The 23,536-nt window shown below is 37.3% G+C and overlaps 1 protein-coding gene across 3 annotated transcripts in view; it reads right to left on the minus strand.

Moving 5' to 3' along the window:
* The window catches only part of SPHKAP (SPHK1 interactor, AKAP domain containing), a 108,399-nt gene that overhangs the window by 76,009 nt on the left and 8,854 nt on the right, over positions 1–23,536 (minus strand). For 2 of the 3 annotated variants that reach the window (XM_081095504.1, XM_081095503.1), the window contains exon 2: positions 5,569–5,674. In XM_081095504.1, the coding sequence (XP_080951630.1) occupies positions 5,569–5,674 (106 nt within the window). Of the gene's footprint in view, positions 1–5,568; positions 5,675–12,297; positions 12,377–23,536 lie in introns of all 3 variants that reach the window. The other variant, XM_081095502.1, reaches the window with a different exon arrangement.

Raw genomic sequence — 23,536 nt, forward strand, 5'->3', positions numbered from 1 at the left:
CAAAGGAGTCAGCTTTGGATCTACTGGATTCACTTTTTTCAAATATCACTTTTACTAAGACAATTCCATTTCTTTTCTTAAAAATATCCCTTTTTCTTCAGTGCCTCTGATTATTCCTGCAGAACGGCAATAACGCAGGACACCCAGCCATTTGACAAAATTTGGATAAGGTATTCAGAGCTGGGCTTGAAGACCATTGCCAGGTTGCTTGGTCAGAAGAAACTGTTTACAGAGCTGGGCATGTTTTATACTCCAAGGGGAAAAGCCTAGAGTCTTCCTTCCATAAAAAGGTAAATACACTCAATTATGCTGATTTTGTTTTCAATTTTATTTACTCAATTTTATTTTTTTTAAAGTTCTTCCTTCCTTTATGGAAACAGCTTCTACAGATACAGAATATTATAGTTCTTTTTCATCATGTGCTTCCTGAAATTTGAGGCTTTTGGTCAAGAGCAATACAGTTCTGACTAATAAAAATGTCTTTAGAGATATGGCTCAAACTGTGCATGAGCCTCCCAATTTGTATGCCCATGCCTGAACTCCTTAATTGAATTGCTTTAATTAATTACATGTCATCAGAAAGATATGGGCTTAGATGAAAGTGTATTTTACAGAATAAAAGGAAGCACTCAGGGACATCCATTCTGTCATTCTTTAGATGTATCTGTGCCAATATCGGCAGCTAATTTAAGTCAGTTTAAAGGAGGCTGGTCACAGCAGAGAATGCTCTCGAGACTTCAAAGAGCTGATCAGAAGTCATATAAAGATCAAACTCTGCCTCTGGGAAACTGAAATGTTTTCAGTCTGCTGCCTTTGGTAAGAAGAAGTTTAAGGTGGATTTCATTAACATCACATAAAAAGAAGATATTTGGGGTGTTGATTTTCTCCAACAATTCTTTCCTTGAATGAGTCCTATTCAGAGACTTGGTTCTATTATATCCCAAATAGCAGGTCTTCAGATCATGAAGTCAAGCATGGATTGAAAATGTCCAGCTATTGTGAGATATGACATTGACTAAAATGCTTTCAACGTGGAGGAAAATCTAACAGATATTCAACAATGAGGGCACACTGCAGGTTGTGTTCAGATTACTTTTAAAATTAGTTTTAAAATTCTATTGCAATACATTTCCTCTGTGTAAAGATCATTTATTTGGAATCAACTAAAAATTTTGAGCATCAACTATGTGTGCCAAGTACTTACACACAAACCTTCAACATCATATCAACACTAACACATCTGAATCAGAGAAATTATGTCACTGGCCTAAGATCACACAGTAAGAGGAGAAAGCTGGGAATCTAACTCAGGTCTTTAAATTCCAAGTTCAAGTTCGTTACGCACGTCCAACTGCCAAACTAAAGATAACAGATTTTTATTTATTTTAAGGAGATGCAAAGATCTTTCACTTAGTGTTTAACATATGTAAAAGGACAGCATTTATAATCACTTAGCTCATCTAAAGGAAAATCCCTGTGATTCAGGTTAACAGTGGTGGCTGTATTGTCTTACAAGAAGGACTGGTCTCATGAGAAGGGGGAACACCAGGCAATGTTTGTGTGAGATACAGTTCAAATGATATTATGGAAGGTTCTAGTATTCACTGTCCACTAGCAACTCTTTTGCTCCCATTTTTCTGTACTATTTTGAAATTCTATAATTTTAAATGCATTATTTTGGAGAATCATATTTCATACATTAAAATTTCTCCATTGGTTTCATGCTCATTAAATTAGAGTGACATAGAGGTTACCTTACAGTCCAATTTGGATAAATTGACTGTATCTGCTTGGAGCTTCATGATGGGTAGAATTCTGAAGCCACGTCCAAGTTCAATAGGCTCAGTTATCAATGTCAGTTAAGGGAGGCAATGGTACTAGTTCATCAGTAGTAGTAGTAGTTAAATAAAAACAGATTTTACTTGTCAAAGCTATACTAAGCCATGCAAGCACTAACACTTCAGTGTGAATTTATCTCATAACTTTCCTAATATCAGAAAAAGGAGAGGCAGTAAAGAAAAGATAATTCTGAGGCTAGAGCTTGGATAACTATATAACTTATTGTGCATAGCAGAACTACTGAGAGCAAAAAATGGGTCTATTAACAAAACTCTAAGACAGTATTAAATTGTGAAGAAGTGGTGTGGTCACTTTGAGTCTGGGAAAAGGCAGTCCCTCACTGACAAAAATATATATTAACTAGAGGCCTGATGCACAAAATTTGTGCAAGAGTAAGCTTTCCTTCCCCTGACTGCCAGCACCAGCTTCCCTCTGGCACCTGGGACCTGGGCTTCCCTCCAACCGCTGGCAGGCACCTGGGACCCGAGATTCCTTCACAGCCCTGGCTTTTTTCAGAAGGACGGATGTCAGGTCTAATTAGCATATTATGCTTTTATTATTATAGATGAGTTCCTCCTTCAAATAAATCTACTAATGTCTCTTTTCAGATGCCAAAGTTTTTCATAGCTATGAATTCCAGTGACCACATTTCTCCAACAGCAAAGAGAAGCTGAAGCAATTGCATCTGGGTAGGATTCCTGAAAACCTTAACAATTCACCAGGAAGCAAATGAAAAAATGAAGTCAATTTGTAATTTTTCAAAGGCTGGTTATTTGACTAATGTATTTTCTCCTGGACCCTTATTTTATTTCTTTCATCAGTTAAATTAGTAACATGTCAGTTCTGATAAGAAGATTTGATGGGAAAGAAGATGAAGCTATTGCATGAAATGAGTCTGGAGAATTACCAATGGATTTCAATTATCCATGTTACTCTTTTTTTTTTTTTTAATTTATTGCTTAAAGTATTACAAAGGGTATTACATATGTGTCCATTTTATCCCCCCGCCCTAGACAGTCCCCTAGCCTCCCCTATCCCCCAATGTCTTATGTCCACTGGTTATGCTTATATGCATGCATTCCATGTTACTCTTATTAAAGGTGATTGACTGTGAAGAGTGGTGATTCAGCTGGACAGCTTTTCTAAGATATAGCTGTCCTTGTTCCTTTTGCCTCTTTTGTACAGAACATACATTATATATGTATATGAACACATAGATCCTCACTTTCCTAGTCCCATTATCTGTGATTTACAAGATTTTAAGAATTGACCCATAATCATTTAAATCAGCTTGCAGTAATAAAATAAGGGTAATAAATCATTCAATGGTCCATATCTTTTTATTGAGAGTATATGTTCTATATACAAAGAAGAAAATATTGCTGAGCTACTGTTTCCAAAAGAAGTAAAACTATTAGAACTCACATGGTGTATGATGAATGGCATATATGTCTACTAAACTGTCTTTTCTTTTTTTAAAAAATATATTTTTATTGATTTCAGAGAGGAAGGGAAAGGGAGAGAGAGATAGAAACAGCCATGATGAGAAAGAATCATTGATTGCTGCCTCCTGCACATCCCACACTGGGGATCGAGCTTGCAACCTGGGCATATGCCCTGACCAGGAATCAAACCATGACCTCCTGGTTCATAGGTCAAGGCTCAACCATTGAGCCACACCAACTGGGCTAAACTGTCTTTAAATGAAATTATTATGTAAGCCTAAGAAGATATTTGAAATGAAAGAAATACACTATGAAAAATTTATATTACCAGTACACAAAAGTGTTGAGTTCTTCTGCATTAGTTTGTGGCAGCCCTTCCTAAATTTGGTTGAGTATTCTTTTCACTCATTCAAATCTTAATCATACTCCAAAGTCCAAACTAAGGTTACTTTCCTGCTTAAGGTTGCTATCTATTGCAGGCCCAGGGTCTGCCTATGTTCTTAAGCTTTTAATGCCCATAATACTAGTTTTTTCACCTAATTTATACTATCTTGACTTATTGTGAGATAGTTATATAATTATCATTTGAGTTTTGAATTTTGTTTGACTTTTCACATGAGAAGCCAGTATGATCTCCAAAATTACACTCTAAATGCTTCAATAGTGTGATTTGTGATCTACCATTGCATCTCTGTCCAAGATCTTACAGAATTTTGACTGTATTTAGGTTGAACCATAGGAAATTGTCAAACATTTCATCAGTCTGACCTGTAAAAAAGGTAATTTCAGATGGTTCAACTTACTACTGGTTGTTCTAGAAATAATTGTGGAATGTGTGAGAGTATATTTAAAACTTTTCTATTTGTAGATATATTTGTAAATATATTGTAAGCATAAAATATATATGTACTGGCCTTGACTGGGTAGCTCAGTTGGTTAAGAGTGTTGTCCTGATATGCCAAGGTTGCAGGTTTGATCCTCAGTCAGGGCACAGGCAAAAATCAACCAATGAATGCATAAATAAGTGGAACAACAAATCAGTCTTTCTCTCTCTCTCTCTCTCTCTCTCTCTCTCTCTCTCTCTCTCTCTCTCATCAATTATATATACTGATGAAGTCCTTTAGAATAAGTGATCGAGTTTTGGTCTTAATTTTTCAAGTAGTTCTTCCAGGAGTTCCCAGACCCGCTTTTTAAATAAGTAAATGACTCTCTTTTTTCCAGGGGAATAACTGAATCTGAAATTAAGTTTCTGGCCCTTAAGTTGAATTGGCTGGAAAGGTAAAGTTGTTAAAGTAGATGATTTTATGTTGTTTAAATGACAACTTTTTGCAAATGTCTCTGCAAGATTTGTTTATCAGTTGTTTTTTAAATTTTTATTAAATTTATCGGGGTGACATTGGTTCACAAAATTATATAGGTTTCAAGTGTACAATTCTATAATACTTCATCTGTATATTGTATTGTGTGTTCACCACTCAAAGTCAAGTCTCCTTCCATCACCATTTACCACCCCTTTACCCTCTTCTACCTTCCCTACCCACCTTTCACTTTGGTAATCACCTTACTGTTGTCTGTGTCTACAAGTTTGTGTTTTTTTGCTTAATCCCTTCATTTTTTTTTTTACAGAGCCCCTCAGCCCCTTCCCTTCTGACAGCTGTCAGTCTGTTCTCTGTATCTATGAATCTGTTTCTATTTTGTTTATTTTGTTCATTAGATTCCGCATATAAGTGAAATCATATTTTGCTTGTCTTTCTCTGACTGGCTTATTTCACTGAGCATAATTCTCTTCAGGTCCCTTCACTGTTGCAAAAGTCTATAGTCTAAGACATGCAATGTTGTTTCTCCTAATAAATAAGCCAAGCACACCCTTCTCTTTAAGAAAATATCAAAAGGAGAAGGGCCATGCATTTTTCTTAGATACCGACTTAGGTGTCTAATATAGGGTGTGCCATTCAAAGCCTGTGAAGACTTTTCTGAATGGAGATCCAGGAAGCTGGTCCCCTTGGCTAAGTGTGGGAGGAGGGACTAAGAGGAGGTTGGAATTGAGGTGCTGTGGCCCTGGACACTTATTGTTTTCAAGTCACATCTTTCTGAACTGCTTGAGTTTTCTGATCATTTCTAAGAATTACATGTTTTAATGTCACTAGGGATTATTGCAAACAAATTGTGGGGTATTCTGTTGCTTGTTTTGTTGTTTCTGCTTTAGAAAAAGTGCTTGAAAAGTCAAACTAAACTAGTGTTCAAGTTCAATCAGGGAGTAGAAGGTGGTGTTGGACAAGGTTACCTTCTTACAGGCCGTGATGGAGCTTCCCAGGCTGCTTCCTGAGCTGCCGCTGGCCCCACCCGGCTGGGCTGCTGGAACCTCACACATCAGTGGTGACTCAGAGTTGCTGTTTGTGCCAAAACACAAAAGAGAACACATTCCAGTGAGCCCTCTTCATATTCAGGAAGAAGCATAATGGGGTTTATAAAAAAATCATTTCAGATTGGTGATTGGCTGCCCGCTGCAAATCCTCCTGCTGACATTTCTATATCGGCTTCACTTTTGTAATTGGGAGACGCTGTGAGCTATTCCACTGTGAATATAAAACTGCAGCCCAGTGCTTAGGTGGGTGCCATGCATCTGCCTGACTTCTGGCTCTGTTAATATCTTTCTAACAATTTAATTTTATTTTTTAAATTTATTTTTCAATTTCAGTTGACATTCAATATTATTTTATATTAGTTTCAGGTGTATAGTGTAGTGGTCAGACAACTGTACACTTCACAGTGCTTTGCCTAATACGTTCAGTACCCACCTGGCACCATACAGTTATTACTGACTATTATTGACTATATTTCCCACGACTATTTTGTAACTTCCAATTTTTACTTCTTTATCCCTTAATCTTTTTCACTCACCCCCTAAACCCTCTCCTCTCTGGCAACCATCAGTCTGTTCTCTGCATCTAGGAGTCTATTTCTGTTTTGTTAACCTCTTTTCTAAGCAAGTGTTAAAACAATAATGTCTTTCTGTCTTTACTCATTTTATTTTTTAAATGAGGGGAACATATATAATCAGAAGGAAGGATGATACCATGAAAAGAGCATGAACTTTCAAAAGTAACAGAAACATAGAGAAAAGGAAAAGATCACACATGGAAAATTTCTTGTTTTTCCACAAAGCACATTGTGTATGACTTCGAGTGGACAAGGTGCTACAGTAATTGTTATATATAAAAATGTTTTAGAACTGCTGAGCTAGGCAGGTGCTAGGAAGGAAGGGTAAGTCTACTATCCACATACATCTTGGTATGAAAGTTCTTCTGTCTATAAGATGATTGTGAGATCCTGGTAGGAATGAAGGTGAGGAAGGGAATTTGAAAGTCTTGTTTGGCTTCAGGGCTCATTCCAATTGTTCTAAAGCTAAGTCTGTATAGCATTCATAAAATAATTTTAAAAACATATATTAGTATGTTGTGAGAGTTAAATGAGGCAGTAGAGTCACACAATGGGACTAAAATCAGTCTGTTACTTGATAACAAATGTGATTCAATGCCATTGCACCAAAATTCAAAGTGAAAGCATCTTCTAGTCTCCAGAACACACATTATAAATCAATTCAATGATGCCTGATATCCTAAACTCTATGTAGATAAACTTATCTTTTAGACCATGGGTGTCAATTTCCAGTAGGTGACTTTACAACACAGCACAGTCTGTTCCCATGCCTTTGGAATGAAGATGGAATTTTTAGAGTATTTGCAAAGACGCTTGCCTTAGTCTCCAGAGAAGCAGAACATTGGCTGCTACAGGATGAGGCAGAGATGGCAGCAACATGAAACTCGGGGATTCATTAAAATGAGTTCAAATTGACATTAAAAGAATTGCTGTCAAGATACCATACGGCCTCATAACTTGCTGCTAATGGGTAAGGCTGCAAGTTCTTCCCTGGGATATTTTCCTTTGGTTTTGACAAGTGTTGACAATATTTATTAAGAACATCCTTTCAGAGCAGTTTCATGCTGAAACTGCTAAATGGGTTTCAATCAGGAAGGAGATCAAGGTGGGGGGAAAAAGATACAAAAGCAGAATTTGAAATATGGACTTTAGAAATATTATGGGAAGAGAGGCATGTTCTCCTACAGAAAATGTCATTTCCCATGTGCTTGGGGGTAGGGGCGGGCTGGGAGAGGTCAATGGGGGAGAAAAGGGGGCATACGTAATAATGAAGAATAAAGAATTAAAAATTAAACAATAAAGAATTAAAAAAAGAAAATGTTATTTCTGAGTAAGGCGCCAAGTTGCCACTGTGCTGCAATCATTAATGAGCCTTGCAGTGTGACTAAGTAGGTCACCATCAATAATGACAATGGCTTATGCTATAGTCAGCTGTTTCCCCAGAGAACCATCCAGTGCCTGGAATTGAGTTCTCTGTGTGTTGTAACTCAAAGTTTGGTCTGTGAACCAGGAGGCTTGACATCACCTGGGAGCTTGTTAGCCACCCAGGAACTCAAGTCCCTCCCTGGTACTACTGAATCAGAATCTGCATTTTGACATTAAACTCAGGTAACTAATAGACCCATTACAGCTTAAGAAGCACTTTTCTGACATACTGAATTAAATACTGTACACGTTCTCATTTGCTTTTGGGGCTTTGCACTTGATGTTCCTTCTTTTAGGAATACCCTTCCCAATCCCCCTCCTTTCACCTGGATAATTCCTCCTCTATCCACTTGTATCACCTCTTGCACCTTCCTCCTTCCCTCCCTCTGTCAAGGAGGCTGCTTCTCCTCTACCACCTTTCTCCATTGCTTTATGCACACACTCACACCCTCACATCTCCATGCTCATATCTCCACCCTCACTTCATCCCAAGAAGTGAGATGGCCACTTTTCTTGTATGTTACAACAGCACATACAAGACCCATGCCTTGCTGTAGCACTTGTCAAAATGGCATATAATTTTGTAATATTTGTCCGTTCCTTTAGGCTATAAGTAGTGAAAGTGAGGGGACCCTCTATGACCTAGAATAGCACTAGCTAGTGATGGATGCTCAGTTAGTATTTATTAGTGTTGTTTGTTCTTATTTTCCTGAGCATCCTGGTTGGCTTCAAAGGATTATGAACAAAAGGGTGCTTGAATTCAATGTTAAATTTTCTGCAGTGGTAACAGATGGTGGGATAAGCCACATCTAAAGAGATAATTTAGAGAATTTCCCTGGATAGTTCTAATGAAAAGGGATCCTGCTGCTGTTGTTTGTTACTAACATATCAAGTAAACATAGTGTGAAGTTTAATGATTTTAACAGATTTTTAAAAATAAGATTTGCAATTGCCCTTATCTTCTTCCCCTCTTAAAAATGCTTTTAGTAAACTGTAATTTAGTAATTGCCATTGGTTGGATTGTCTCAGTGCTATTAAGGATATTTATTCTTGAGCTTTCTTCTAAATCCTTTCATCTCAATACTGGGGGAAAAAATTCACATCTGTCAGAAGAGATCTTGAGTAAGGAATGGAGTTGTTCTGGTTAAAATTAATTTGTCAAATCGGTTTGGCTCAGTGGATAGAGCGTCGGCCTGCGGACTGAAAGGTCCCGGGTTCGATTCCGGTTAAGGGCATGTACCTTGGTTGTGGGCACATCCCCAGTGGGAGGTGTGCAGGAGGCAACTGATCGATGTTTCTCTCTCATTGATGTTTCTAACTCTCTATCCCTCTCCCTTTCTCTCTGTAAAAAATCAGTAAAAAAATAAAAATAAATAAAAAATAAAAAAAAATAATTTAATGATACACTCCAAGAAGAATTTAGAGGATTTTAAAATACAGCTTTGCTTGATTCAAAATAAAAGTTTGCTAAAGTGAATGTTCTTATTTTATCCTCAGCCAAAAAGATTAACTTGTTACATGACAGAAAACAAACAAAACAAAACAAAACACAGTGGTTTGGGTCAGTCTTTCAAAATGTGATTTGTTTTTAAAATCACATGATGTGTTAGTTTCTCTAATGTTCAGATTCTGACCAATCTATTGGCAAAAACTCCCTCCTAACTTTAGTTTGGCTACTCTGAGCCTTCTTTTAAACAAATCTCGAATTGCCCTATCCTTGATATTTTCTCTTACAAATATTCCATTCACTAACCCCTTCACTCTGCCCACTGGCTATAAATCCCCCTTTTCTCCCTGTTGTATTTGAAGTAGAGCTCAGTTCTGCACTGACATCTCTCTCTCCTACTGCAGTAGCTCAAATAAAATCTGTCTTACATTTTTGACAAGTGTATGGTGCAAAAGTTTTCTTTTATACTCTTCTGTTCCTTCTCTAGTTTCATCTCCTAGATAAGAAGTAAGAAGTTTACTCTTTTTTTTACTTCTATACTTATATATTTCTTGTCTAGTTTTGAGACATCATATCATGATTTTCTTATCATGTCATCTGTTCAAATTAAATATGTCACCAGTTCATTTGTGGCTGAAAGACCAATAAAGTCCTCATTAATTCTATAGAATTTCAGTAAACTTTTCCAAGGAAACAACTATCCAAACCTTGAAGATATTTAGAAACCATTGTTATATGCATTGTTTCAACATTTAAAGGCAGCTGAATAATTGTAGATTGCAATTTTCAAGTTTTTTAAAAAATAGCAACAACAACAATAACATAATAAGGTGGCCAACGTTTCATTTGCCAAAAATAAGGATAATTAAAAAATAAAAACCTTGCTACCTCTGTTCTCACCATAATTCTTCAAAGAAAGGACATTGTAACAATGCAACAGAAACTATGATATTTTATCTAAAAATGAAGGCTATTTCTTTTTAAGAAAAGGTTGTTGACATCTTCACTATTATTTTTGCTCTCAAATCATGAATATGTTGTTGAAGACCTAAGTTTGTGTATTTTTTGTGAGGCATTATTAAACGACAATAAAGAGAGTATAAAAGGTCATTCGTTATTAACCACAAACTAGCTCACTCTTAGCAAAAAGACTGGCCTCAAATGAATTACACTCTAATTCAATCTTTATTGTTAAAAAAAATGACATGATTATAACATTGTTACTTCATTTGGGACATAATTAGTAAACACCAATGGCAGGTCATTTCCTATTTTCAGTACTTACTAGTAATGTACTGAAATCTTTTATCCTGAAAAATTATATTGATTACTGTTCAGTGGAGACTGTTTCACTACCAGATATATCAGATATGTCCAGTGAAACATAAGAAAAGAGTTGCACTATAGAACAATGTTAATACCAACAAAGTAATATGTAATACATGTAAAGTAAATATATACTTATAAAATGAACTGTATTGAACAGCCTTCTTTACTTCAGATGCTATGCTTTGTGAATCTATATACCTTTGAGTAAAGAGGAGATGGCAAGTAATGCTTTCATGCATTTAATCACTTACTATCAATTTTGTTGTCTTTGGACCTTTAAAAGCTATTCACAGTGTCAGTCTTCACCAAGACCTTGAGAAATAATTTTGAAACGAAAACTCATTGTTCAGAAAAGAGAATCAAGTGAGAGAACATGCTAGCTTAGCTTTTACATTTGTTTCCTTTTCTTAATAAGGGCTATGAAAAAATCTTTAAGACTTACATTCTATAAATGTGTAGATGCAAATATATTATTTTACTATAAGGGAAAAATATATACATCACTGTTGCTAAGTTCATGTTGCAAAATATATGTTTATCCATGAAGGCTGTTAGGTGCTTACTACTGAATTATTTATCCCTAAGGTGCTTTACTTAATTTTTAAAAAGTTTTAGGTGCATATTTCTTTGGATGGTCAAAACTCATTATGTCCCCGCATTCCGCTGCATCTAAGCTTTCGTACAGAATATGTTCCAGTAACTACCTCAGCTTCCAATGGTTTCTGTTCTTTCACCAAAATACCTAGGGAAATGCTTCACTCTGGTATACAATCTTCTTTATAGTATTTCTAACAAAAATGAGCACGATTTAATGCACAGCAGGTGTCTAGAACTCTATAAAGCATTTTGCATAGTCACTTAACTATACTCCTTTTTATAAATGAGAAATCAAGGATTAGAGGTTAATACAGAGTCCGAAGTTTTATCACTGGTAGATAACAGATCTGAGATTTGACCTACTTCTCAATGCTATACCATGTTATTTTCCACTGTAGCCTCTAACATTCCTTCTAATGCTTTGCTTCTATGACAATGACATGAGTTTTTTTCTTCTCAAAAAAATGTAAACCAGGCTATACCGGGTAGTAATGGGTGGACTTAAGGTCCCTTTAAATTCAACATCTTTGTGAGTCTGTCACACTCATTTTTAGTCCAAGTGCTGGCCTGGACAATACTTGATTATGCGACCTCCAAATAACAACTATCCCCGACATTTTAAATATATGTTAACTAAGTGCCTTCACATGGGGTCCAAGCCTAACTGAACCTGACCGAAGTCTGTGCTCTTTGCCAGGTGACGTGCTATCTTCACATGCTAACTCCTAAAGAACTGTTTGCGGCTCAGAGGAGAGCAATGCAGACGAAGGGTGAGGGTTAGCAGGAAGAGATGTCTGGCGGCTGCACCGGCTTGGATGGTCACTCCTTTGCGAGAAGAGGGGATTTGAGTCACTGAGAAGCGTTACCAGAAGCGCTGCCAGGCCTAGGCCTTCGTGAAAGAAATAGAAAAGCATCCTCCATTTGTGATTTCCGGGATGAGGATAGCTCTGCCTAACTAAGAATTTCTGTCTGAGCTTTATACTGAATTCCCTATTAATGGTTTAGGGGCTTTTAAACTAGAAGAGGATAGCAGGACCAGAAGGGATAGGACACAGAAAGAGTACAATTTGATGGCAAAAATAGCTAAGGTGCACAGCAGAGTTTGCATTCTGGTGGAAGTGATACCGTAAACCAGGAAGCCTGCAAAAGCAGGGTAAAATATCTGAGGCTTGGGTACCCAGGGGGCTCATGGTATGCCAGAATAAAAAAGGAGGCCCTGGTCATGACTTGGATGTACTAGTATTAATCCCCTGTACCCCACACCCTACAACCAACCTGGATTCCTGGGAGTGGTTCCTGGTGGGCAAGGCAGCAGAAAGGCAGGTGGGTGAATTTGGCTCAGCTACCCACATGGCTGATGGAGAGGGCCACACCCATAATAAAGGAGTTACAAACACCAGCAGATGTGGAGAGGAAGCAGGAGAGGAGGAGGAGAGGAGAGCAGTGGGGGGAAAAAGAAACAGAAGTTTTAGTATCATTCAAAGAGAAAGATACACTCACAGCAGGCCTGCCTTTAAAAAGAACAATAGTAGCTAGATAATAAGGTTGTAACAATTAAAAAATATCTGATAAGTGTTCAAAGATTGCATGCATATTTTCAGATAGGCTGGATTTTTGTCTTAGATGGAGCTTCACATCTTTGATGCTTCAAAGGTAATTTACATCTTGTAGATAAGATGTAGACTTTTCCAACCTGGTTCATGGGTATTGACAAATAAAGAGCACACTTTGTGCTTCTCAAGCTTAATATATTTAATATTAAAATTAATATGAGGAGTAGAGCAGGACAACAGATTTTATGGACATTTATTTCATTTTCTTTAAGTTCCCCGTAAGTCAGGTTCTATACAATACTTACCTTATGCATGCTCTAGTCCTTTTTTCAATGCAAGTCAATAGTATATTACCTCAAATCAATTTCAAAGCTACTATAACTATGAAAAATAAACAATAATATCAATATCTATAGGAGAAAGTAAGCAAGGAGTCAGGGAAGTTTTCTTTGTATGTGCATTGCTGGTAGTTACTGGTCCCTCATTAGAATTCAAGAAACTTTTGCTGTGTGGATGAAGATGCCAGAGAGGAACTAGACATCAGAGGTAACATAGGAGGTACCTGGTGTAAGTGCATGGGGTACAGAACCAGGTGAGAAGGGGCAACCACCTGTGGTCACATAAAATTTCCAATCTTTGTCATTCACTTGGGGCTATAATTTTTGGGGGGGTTAGGTCTTGCATACTTTCTTTAAATTTAGTCCTAGAAAATTCATATTTCTTGATAACATGTAAATGATTTTTTAAAAGTTCACCTTTTATTTTTGGCTCATATAAAGAAATATAGTTAATGTGTGTGCTTTGATTGATAGCTGACATGCTAAACTCAGTTGTTAATTCTGATAGTTTATCTTCAGATCCTTTGAATTTTATATGTACACAAGCAAATAAACTGAAAATGCTGAGAGTTTGGGTTTCTTATCCCATTTAGATCAACTGATTTTTGTCAATGTTTGAGTGGTTTAAAAGTTACCCTTTCTTTCCCAGTTTCTTTAGTAGTTATCCCAGAAAATAGGATATCTATATTTACCTTAACACATTCTAAAATTAATCAACATATTTATCCTCCTACTGGTCAATACAAAACTCTTAGAACACTTTACATCCAACTAACTCCTTTCAACTTGTATTGTTGCCTTGTGCTAATAATTTTGAACAATCATAGGGCATTACTAATATTGTTTTATAAAATAAATATTTGCTTAGATTTACTAAGTAGATAAAACTCCCTTTCTTCTTTACTTCTTTCTGCCTGAAGTCAAGATTTTATAATTTTCTTTAGCAAGAAGTGATACTCCAGGAACCAAGATGGCGGCATAGGTTAACGCCGGAGTTTGCTGCTTTGAACAACTACTTCAAAAGTGAAACCAAAAAACGTAAGGGACATCACCCAGAACCACAGGAACGCTGGCTGAGTGGAAGTCCTACAACTAGGAGGAAAGAGAAACGCATAGGGACACTCAGAGGAGGCGCAGTGCTGAAGTCAAATTCTGAGGTGCGGAGTGTGCAGAGCGGGATGGCGGCGGAGGGTGCGGTTGGCGTTTTCAATTGGGAGGGAGTCGCAGACTCTGAGCTCCAGATACAGGCGAGTCTTTAGGAACCCAGACTCAAACGGGAGAAGCGGGACTGTCTGGCTTCGGTCAGAGCAAGTGCAGCTTTCTCTCCGAGGCTTGCAGCCCTTGCTGGGACTCAGAGAGGCAGAGCCCCTGGGGACAGGACTGAGAGCCGCCATAACTGCTCTCTTCAGCCCACCCTATTGATCCTGTGCGACCGGCCCTGCACAGAGGCATTTGCCGGATAGCCTCAGGCAAAGGCTAGATTAGCACCTCCCCAGAGGACAGAAGTTCTCTCACTGCTGACACAGCAGATTCTCATAGCCACTTGGCCTGGAGGTCAAACCCTCCCTGGAATTAGCTACAACAATCAAGGTTTAACTATAAGACTGCGCACAAAGACCACTAGGGGGTGCACCAAGGAAGCATAACAAAATGCGGAGACAAAGAAACAGGACAAAATTGTCAATGGAAGATAAGAGTTCAGAACCACACTTTTATGGTCTCTCAAGAGCTGTTTAGAAGCCGCCAATAAACTTAATGAGATCTACAAGAAAACTAATGAGACCCTCAGTCTTATATTGGGGAACCACCTAGAAATTAAGCATACACGGACTGAAATAACGAATATTATACAGACTCCCGACAGCAGACCAGAGGAGCGCAAGAATCAAGTCAATGATTTGAAAAGCGAGGAAGCAAAAAACACCCAACCGGAAAAGCAAAATGAAAAAAGAATCCAAAAATGCGAGGATAGTGTAAGGAGCCTCTGGGACAGCTTCAAGCGTACCAACATCAGAATTATAGGGGTGCCAGAAGATGAGAGAGAGCAAGACATTGAAAACCTATTTGAAGAAATAATGACAGAAAACTTCCCCCACCTGGTGAAAGAAATGGACTTACAGGTCCAAGAAGCATGGAGAACCCCAAACAAAAGGAATCCAAAGAGGACCACACCAAGACACATCATCATTAAAATGCCAAGAGCAAAAGATAAAGAGAGAATCTTAAAAACAGCAAGAGAAAGAAACTCAGTTACCTACAAGGTAGGTACTGTCAGCTGATTTCTCAACAGAAACTTTGCAGGCCAGAAGGGAGTGGCAAGAAATATTCAAAGTGATGAATACCAAGAACCTACAACCAAGATTACTTTATCCAGCAAAGCTATCATTCAGAATTGAAGGTCAGATAAAGTGCTTCACAGATAAGGAAAAGCTAAAGGAGTTCATCACCACCAAACCAGGATTATATGAAATGCTGAAAGGTATCCTTTAAGAAGAGGAAGAGGAAGAAAAAGGTAAAGATACAAATTATGAACAACAAATATGCATCTATCAACAAGTGAATCTAAGAATCAAGTGAATAAATAATCTGATGAACAGAATGAACTGGTGATTATAATAGAATCAGGGACATAGAAAGGGAATGGACTGACTATTCTTGGGGGGGGGAAGGGGTGTGGGAGATGCGGGAAGAGACTGGACAAAAATCGTGCACCTATGGATGAGGACAGTGGGTGGGGAGTGAGGGCAGAGGGTGGGGCGGGAACTGGGAGGAGGGGAGTTATGGGGGGGGGGGGGAAAGAGGAACAAATGTAATAATCTGAACAATAAAGATTTAATTAAAAGAATAAAACAAACAAACAAAAAAATTGTCAATGTCATATAGGCCAGAGAAAGGCTGAGAAAGTGTTCCAAATTAAAGAAGAATAAAAAGATATAACAACAACAACAACAACAACAACAACAACAAAAAAAACCAAAAAAAAAAAAGTGATACTCCAGTTTTTGTTTCTAAGAATGTATCTTTATTCTTGGGAGTTATTTTCACTGAGCATAGAATTCTAAACTGGCAATTGTTTTCCTTCACTCATTGAAGATATCACTTCATTATCTTTGAAATCTCATTTTTGCTTTTGTGAGGTCAGCTGCCAATCTAATTTTTAGCCTGTAATGGATATATATATATATATTCTTTTATTTTTCTGAATGCTTCTAAGATTTTCTATTTATCTTTGATGGCCTGTTGATATTTAGGTAATAATTCCTATTTTCTTATCATCTGTTTAGTTCTTTTGGTAAATTTAAAAATGTTTTCTTGAAATTTAGGTCATCTTCAGCAAGAGGATTGATGAATAACTTTGTTATATGACTGGAATTAAAACTCAAAGGCTTTTAAAGGTTACCTGAAAGTGTAGGAAAAGATGCACAAAGGGAGGAAATAATACTAGTGGTTTCAAAGTTGAAAGAAATGTGGTAGGACAAGGGAGACCTAATGTTTGTGAGCAGAGGAGATCAGACTAGGTAGAACTGACCTATCTCCCAAAGAGCCTTTCATAAAGAATTAGAAACAGTAACAGGGAGAAGGAAGTACATAATTAGGTGGCCTAAAGATATTTAGTTATTCATGCATTTCATTCCATAGCAGCAAGCTATAGCAAAAACAGCAATGATAATAATAAAATTGTCTTCTTGTTTTATGAAGGTTAATGTATTGCTAAACTGACCATGTAGCTTATATTTTTTAAGATGGACCTGATTTAAAATCATTTACTGGACTGTAATTTAAAAAAGCAACTTTGTAGGATAGGTGTCCTGGTTTTTAGTTTAGAAAATATAGTCTTAATATATATTACACAATCTCTTTCATGGAAACAGGCATACTTTAGAGGACATTTATCCCTGTCAAAATATCCAGGAAGAGAAAACATAATACGTTAATTTATTGATAATCTTACTAACCTTATATTTTTTGTGTTATAATAACTGTCATTGTGTTTAAAGATTTCACTTTGCAGAAAAAGCTAGGTAAGTGACTCCAATACAGAATTTAGATAGAATGCCTGTTGCCTCCTTGCCAGATCTAAATTGCTTCCCCATAAAGCATTTTACCCTAATGGAAGTTGAGCAGCACAATCCAATATCTAAGGCAGGTAGAATGATCAATTTTTGTATGACTCTTCACTGGAGTTCAGTTTTAAAATGCCACTTCAAGATGATCAGATTTTAGAATGAGATGCAAAAATGGAGCAAAGAATCAAACATCCACTTCCTCCTCTCACGAATTCACTCAACTAAAAAAAAGTAAATGAATTAATAAAAATCCAGACAAAATGCAGATCATTATCTTAGGCCCTAAGTATATAATGCTTAAATACATTGAGCTTGCAAAAGAAATACATATCTGCATTTTTCCACTTCATGAAAAAAAGTACATGAGCCAAATCAATCTGTAAATCATTATCAATGTGCAAAGAATGTTAGAGAGATTTTGTGGTATTCCTCTAAGGTTTTATATTTGAGAGGGAAATTTTAGTTAAAAATAATAAAGTTTTCATTTGGGCAGCACTTCAGAAATTGAAATAATTGATATTACTGGCTAAATTATATCTTTACACAGTTTATAGATAAGTTATTTTTAAGCCAATTATCCTTTTGCAAGGGTCATTATTTAGCCCACCTGACAAAACATTTTTCAAAATGATATAGCAGCATTCTTTCTTTTTGTGCATGTTATATTCTTAACCACTAGTTCCTTTCCAAGGTACTATTAGGCATTATCAAAGAGTTCAACTGTATTTTTCATCCAAATTAATTTCAATGATTGATTTTTCACTGATATCATTTTCTTATTTTTTCCTTAAAGCTACCTATACTCAAACTATTTGATTTCAGAAGATGAAACCAAGGCCTACAGCTGGGCCCTGAGTCTCTTTTGGAAGGTTAACTACGGATATTCTGTTCACTCATTCAGCAGGAGCTATTTCTGAGTTAAAATTTGGTAGGGTAAGAATTCTTTGCATTCTAAAGGTAGATGACGAGAGGAAAAAAGCAATCGGAACACAAATGATTAAATAGCTATAATCTACATGCAATTATTATTAATTAGAGCATGAGTATGATGCCCCATATAAATCATCACAAACAAAGAGTTGCTCACTAAAAATACCATAAAATAAATATGAATATATATATATATAATATATATTATATATGTATATATATAATTTTATAATTCCATAGATTACCAAGTAACCAAAATTTAAGAAACCTTGACTTGTTCTTGGAAATCACATTTCATTCTTTCTAGGGGAAGCAGAGCATGGAATTTTACTGAGACGGAGCAGATGAACGTGTTTCATCATTATTAGGACAACATAGCCATTGGCACAGCAGGTTTATGTTGTTGCTTCATTAGATGTCACTGAGAAAAGTGAGCTGAGAGCAGAGAATGAGCAAATCCATCTAGAGAGATTATGTAAAGAGACTGCCAGGCAGCTCAGTGCCTTAAGCAGTCATTCCCTTATTTCTAAAGTGTTCAAGAGTGCTGTAAACATTTCTGAGAGAAATCCTGCAAGTTTAATATTCATTACAAACTATAGTCGCAAACAGGCCATAGAACTTCTGTGTGGAACAGGCAAAGAGAGGAAAGCGAAGCCTGTAGGTTGAGGAGCCATTAACTGCAGCTCAGGGAGGGAACTCAGCAGGAATCAGTTTACTAGCTTGTTTCTGGGCAGAATAGAACTGACTGTGTCCTATATAGAAGATCACCACACTTAGAAATGTCTTCCCTCGTGACAGATTAAAATTAAACTATGCCAACGAAGAGAACAGACTCTTTTTTCCCCCTCAAGACCTACTTTGAGATGATCACTATCTTTTATACAAACTTTTGTAGTGTCTACATTATGATTTCCAAAGAAGCTGACATGTGCCTCTCAGATGGAGCAACATCAGGATTGTGATAAGACTCCAGAGAAAAATCCTGAAGAAGCTTTATTTATTTCAGTATTCCTGACATAATAATGTAGGATTGCTTGACTGGCCTGATTCTTCTCCCCCATGGTAAAATGAAACTTATCCCTCCAGCCAAAATTGTATGTGCAAGGACTAATATTAGTAAATTGTCATGCTTATTATATACTAGAGGCCTGGTGCACAAAATTCGTGTGGGGGGGGGGGGAGGTGTCTCTCAGCCTGCCCTGCACCCTCTCCAATCTTGGACCCCTCAGGGGATGTCTGACTGCTGGGATCAGGCCTAAACCGGCAATTGGACATCCCTCTCACAATCCAGAACGGCTGGCTCCTAACCACTCACTTGCCTGCTTGCCCAATCGCCCCTAACTGCCTCTGCCTGCCCGTCTGATTGCCCCCTAACTGCTTGCTCCCCCGTGCCGGCCTGATCTTGCCCCTAACGGCTTGCTCCCCTGCCAGCCTGATCGCCCCTAACCACCTCTGCTTCGGCCCCCGCCACTGTGGCTTTGTCTGGAAGGAAGTTGGATGTCCAGAAGATGTCCTGTCGACCTGGTCTCATTAACATATTACCCTTTTATTAGTATAGATGCCAGAATTTCTGGTCACTGATTCAGAATTACTCTGAGCATCTCACTTTCTAAGGCAAGATCTTCCACAAACACACAGGCATTTAATTTCTCCTGAAATGCTCAATTAAAAATGGAATTTCTTTCTAATAATTGTTTGCAGTTTCATCAGCCACTTTGTAAGCAGAAAAAGCAGAGAAGCCATAATCCTTTCTAAGCAATGATAAACAAGGTAGGAATCTCTTTGCACATTCCTTTTCCATTCTTTCAGTAAATAGCTACTGAGCAACAAGCATTGTGTGAAGTGGTCAAGATACTGCAGTGAACAAAGCAGATAAAATCTTCACCTTCATGGAGTTCATAATGTTTTGGAGGAGACAAGAAAAGCAACATTTACAAGTAAAACATGTAAAAAATTAAGCAAAATAACATTTGAATGCTACTTGTGTAAAATAAAAATTTTCACATAGGTTGCCTAGTATTTTTGTGCTTACAAATAATGTGAATCAGATCAGGAAACATTAATAGACAAGTAGTTAAATAATTTTGCCAAAGTCAAAGAATAGGATCTTATACCTAAGTCTTCCAATTACATACCTTTGGATTTTTTTTTTCCACGACAAAGAACTGTCAACATAGCACCCAAAGCAAAGTAAATAAATGTTCCAAAAGAGTTGTGTATTGAATATCATGGGAAGAAAATTTCCAAGTGATCTGAAAGGTTGAATACATATGTGAATATTTAAGGGATCTCCACTCACAATCTCAATGAGAGCAGAACTTGTTGAGAATAGAATGAAACAGCTGGATAACTAACAATGGGACACCTGCCATTCTCTTTTTCTATTTGTTTTTATAGAGATTGCTTTCAGAGGAATTGTGAGTCTATTTGCCTCATTGCAGGTTCTTCTTTTACTTAGGCTGATTAAGATGGGGGTAAAGAAGGTATCATTTTGAGGAGAAGGCAGTGGAAGAAAGCTAGGGAGCAGTATACCTGAGGGCAGAATTGAACTACAGAAACCACTGAAATTTGGGTGAGTCAGACTTTTTACCAATTGCTAAGGAAGCCTTCATTAGAAAGCCTTGGAAATAAACATTTAGGATGAAATAATAATTAATATTTTATTAATTATTTTATTTTCCTTTTTATTGAATTTATTGGGGTGATACAAGCTAACAGAATTATACAGGTGCACAATTCCACAACCCATCATCTGAACGCTGTATTATATGTTCATCACCCCAAATCAAGTCTCCTTCCATCCTTGCATCACCATTTATTTCCCTATACCCTCCTCTACCTCCCCCACCCCCTGGTAATCACCATGTCCATGAGACTACTTAGATGGCCACACAAGATCAGCAGTTGTTTTGTCTTGGTTGAATAACTGCGATCCTTAAAAGGAAAGGAAAGTCACCAAGAGAAACGAGGAACCAAGTTTTAAATAGTGTTGCTTCTTATTAAGCCATAGTTATTAGTCTGTTGCAAAGTATACAAGACTGATGTGGAAATGCCAGGGTAAAACAGCCGCCCAGTTTAGTGAAGCTAATTGTGACTGATAACTCTTGCAAAGGTCAGCAAGTTTACAGCAGTATGGATACCACACTCACAGATTTGTTCCTTCCGTGACTGTGCAATAAAACAAGGCAACAGGGAAATCCAGCAATGATCTAGTGAATTTAATCAGTGCCTGTGTTCACTGTTGATCATCCAATCAAACAATTTCCTATTTATTGTCCAAATTGTCCTAACTGCATTCTTCACCTACTTTCCTCTTGTTCAGACCTGAGCAGGGCTCTGTGAAAATAAAATATTCAAGATAATTGTGATTGTACTTCTTTCTTTTTCAGCATAGTTTGTGTTATTTTACCCTTTATAATAGGACCAAGAGGCCAACCACTTCCAGCTCCATTCCGGTAGTGAGTAAAATAGCCAGGAGTGGGAAGAATCAAAAGCAAGTTTAAGGTATGTCACAGGGAATATGAAAGGTCAGAGTCCAAAGACTGAATTTTATTGCCAATTTTAGAGAGTGAACATGGGACCCACCAGAAAAACAAGAAAAATACCAAAAGAATCAAAATTGAGGTGATTTAAATGGGAATGAGAAAAGGGTATGGCATGAGGTATGGGGCAGTATGAACTCTTCCTTGTATGTGCAGTTGAGAACATGGTAACTAATATACATCTCCATACATACCATAAAGGAGCTCTCTGGATGCTCTGGGCTGCCTCCCCTACTGCATGGCATATGGCCAACCTATTGGATGTTTGGTTCAGGATGCCCTTAGCTTGAAGCTCAAGAAATATTTTTAAAGTGTCCTCCTAATGACAGTTGCTACTAATTAATAAGCAACCATAACAGCTCCTGTTTATGGAACATTTAAAATATGCCAGGCACTTGGCTATTTCCTTTATATGCATTATCTCAAGTAGCACTTCTAGCCACCTCTAGCTTGAAAAACAATGACACAATGACATCCCACTGTTTTTAGGATGAAGACCCAGTGGCCTCCAAGGCTTAACATAACCTGGCCCCAATCTAACTTTCATGTCTCATGCGTTCTATTCTTCTTCATTTCCTGCACTCCAGGCACCCACCTGGAGTAGTCTAAATACTCCACTGCTTCTCTCTTGCCCCAGCACCTTTCCAACTCTATTCTGACTGCTGCAGCAGTCTTCTTTATGAGGACTTTCTGACCGCTCCCATTTAAGTCTTTTTTGTTGTTATATGTTTGCAAAGATCACTTCGTTTCCTTTGGAGCACACCTGCCAATTTGCTCTATATCCACTGATGATATTTGACTAATGTCTTTTTGTCTCGTTGGTATTGAAGTTCCATGACAATAGAAGTGGCTTTATTTGTGTTTATTATTGCATACCCAGCTGATATCACCTGGAATACAATAAGGGGTCAATATCTATACTAAATAAATAAATGAATAAATAAATTTTATTTTTCAGAGGTTTATATTTATCTTATATTTGATATAAGATAAGCTCTTCATAAAGGAGCTACTTTCCATGGCAGCGTTTTTGTCACCCACCTCAGAAGCATGTGGGACCCATTACAGGGATCAGTGAATCAATGACTATAGGGATTAGACTGGATCTATCTCACCACCAAGGCTCTGGTCATTACAGACACTGTCAGACAACCCATGACACAGCTTTAATCCAATTGAGCTACTTGCTGCGTTTTAGACTTGGAGCAAAATTGTGGTCCTATAAAAAGGGAAAAGAAAGGGATTGCCATTTATGGAGGGTCTCCTATCTTTCTGGATCACCATTTTTCACACATTCAATTCAAATTAATACCTGTGCACTACAAATAGACTAATAATTGTGAGATATTTTGGAAGCAGAAAGACTTCTGTAATCTTAACTATAGTGGAAAATTTCCCAGAAGCTTGTTTGAGTGCGTGAAACATTCAATTGCACCTGTATTGCTCCATTAGATAATTTGCTCATCTACAGCTAATGTTTGTGAAAATTAAAAAGATTTTCAGCAGTGTCACTCCCTGGAGAAAATCTGGTAATTGTAAATTGAAAATTGTCCTCCCAAAGTCCTGGTGTCTTTGCTATTCATTAGCTAGTCACTGCAATTTCAAGAATATGTAGGAAAGCAAATGGACTGATCACTAACAATTTAGTCTCCAGTGAAGATCCCTCCCTATCTAAACCGAGTGTTTATCTCTGCCCACTGCTCAACACCTTGGGTGGTTGCTGATTTGACTTTTATTTAAGTAAAATGCTAATCAATTAAAATGATGATTCTAATGCTAGAGAGCTCCTTATCACATGTCAAACCAACACCCAGTGAGAGTCTGGCAGAGTGAGATCAGTTCATACCGGAAAAGGAGAAAATCAATGAGGATGATGATAGACAGATTCTTCACAGGAGTATTTGAAAATCAAAGAATTAAAGGGAGCATTGGCAAAACTGATGAAGTTACTGACTATATTTACAGAGCTGGCAATGTTTATGATCTTGTGGGAAAAAGTATTAAGTTAATATACAATTATGAAGGAATAATTATGATCTTCCAATCCAATCAAAACAATTCATTATTTGTTTATTATATAATTC

The sequence above is a fragment of the Myotis nattereri genome (genome assembly GCF_964212035.1).
Source record: "Myotis nattereri genome assembly, chromosome: 7".
NCBI classification, from domain to species: domain Eukaryota; kingdom Metazoa; phylum Chordata; class Mammalia; order Chiroptera; family Vespertilionidae; genus Myotis; species Myotis nattereri.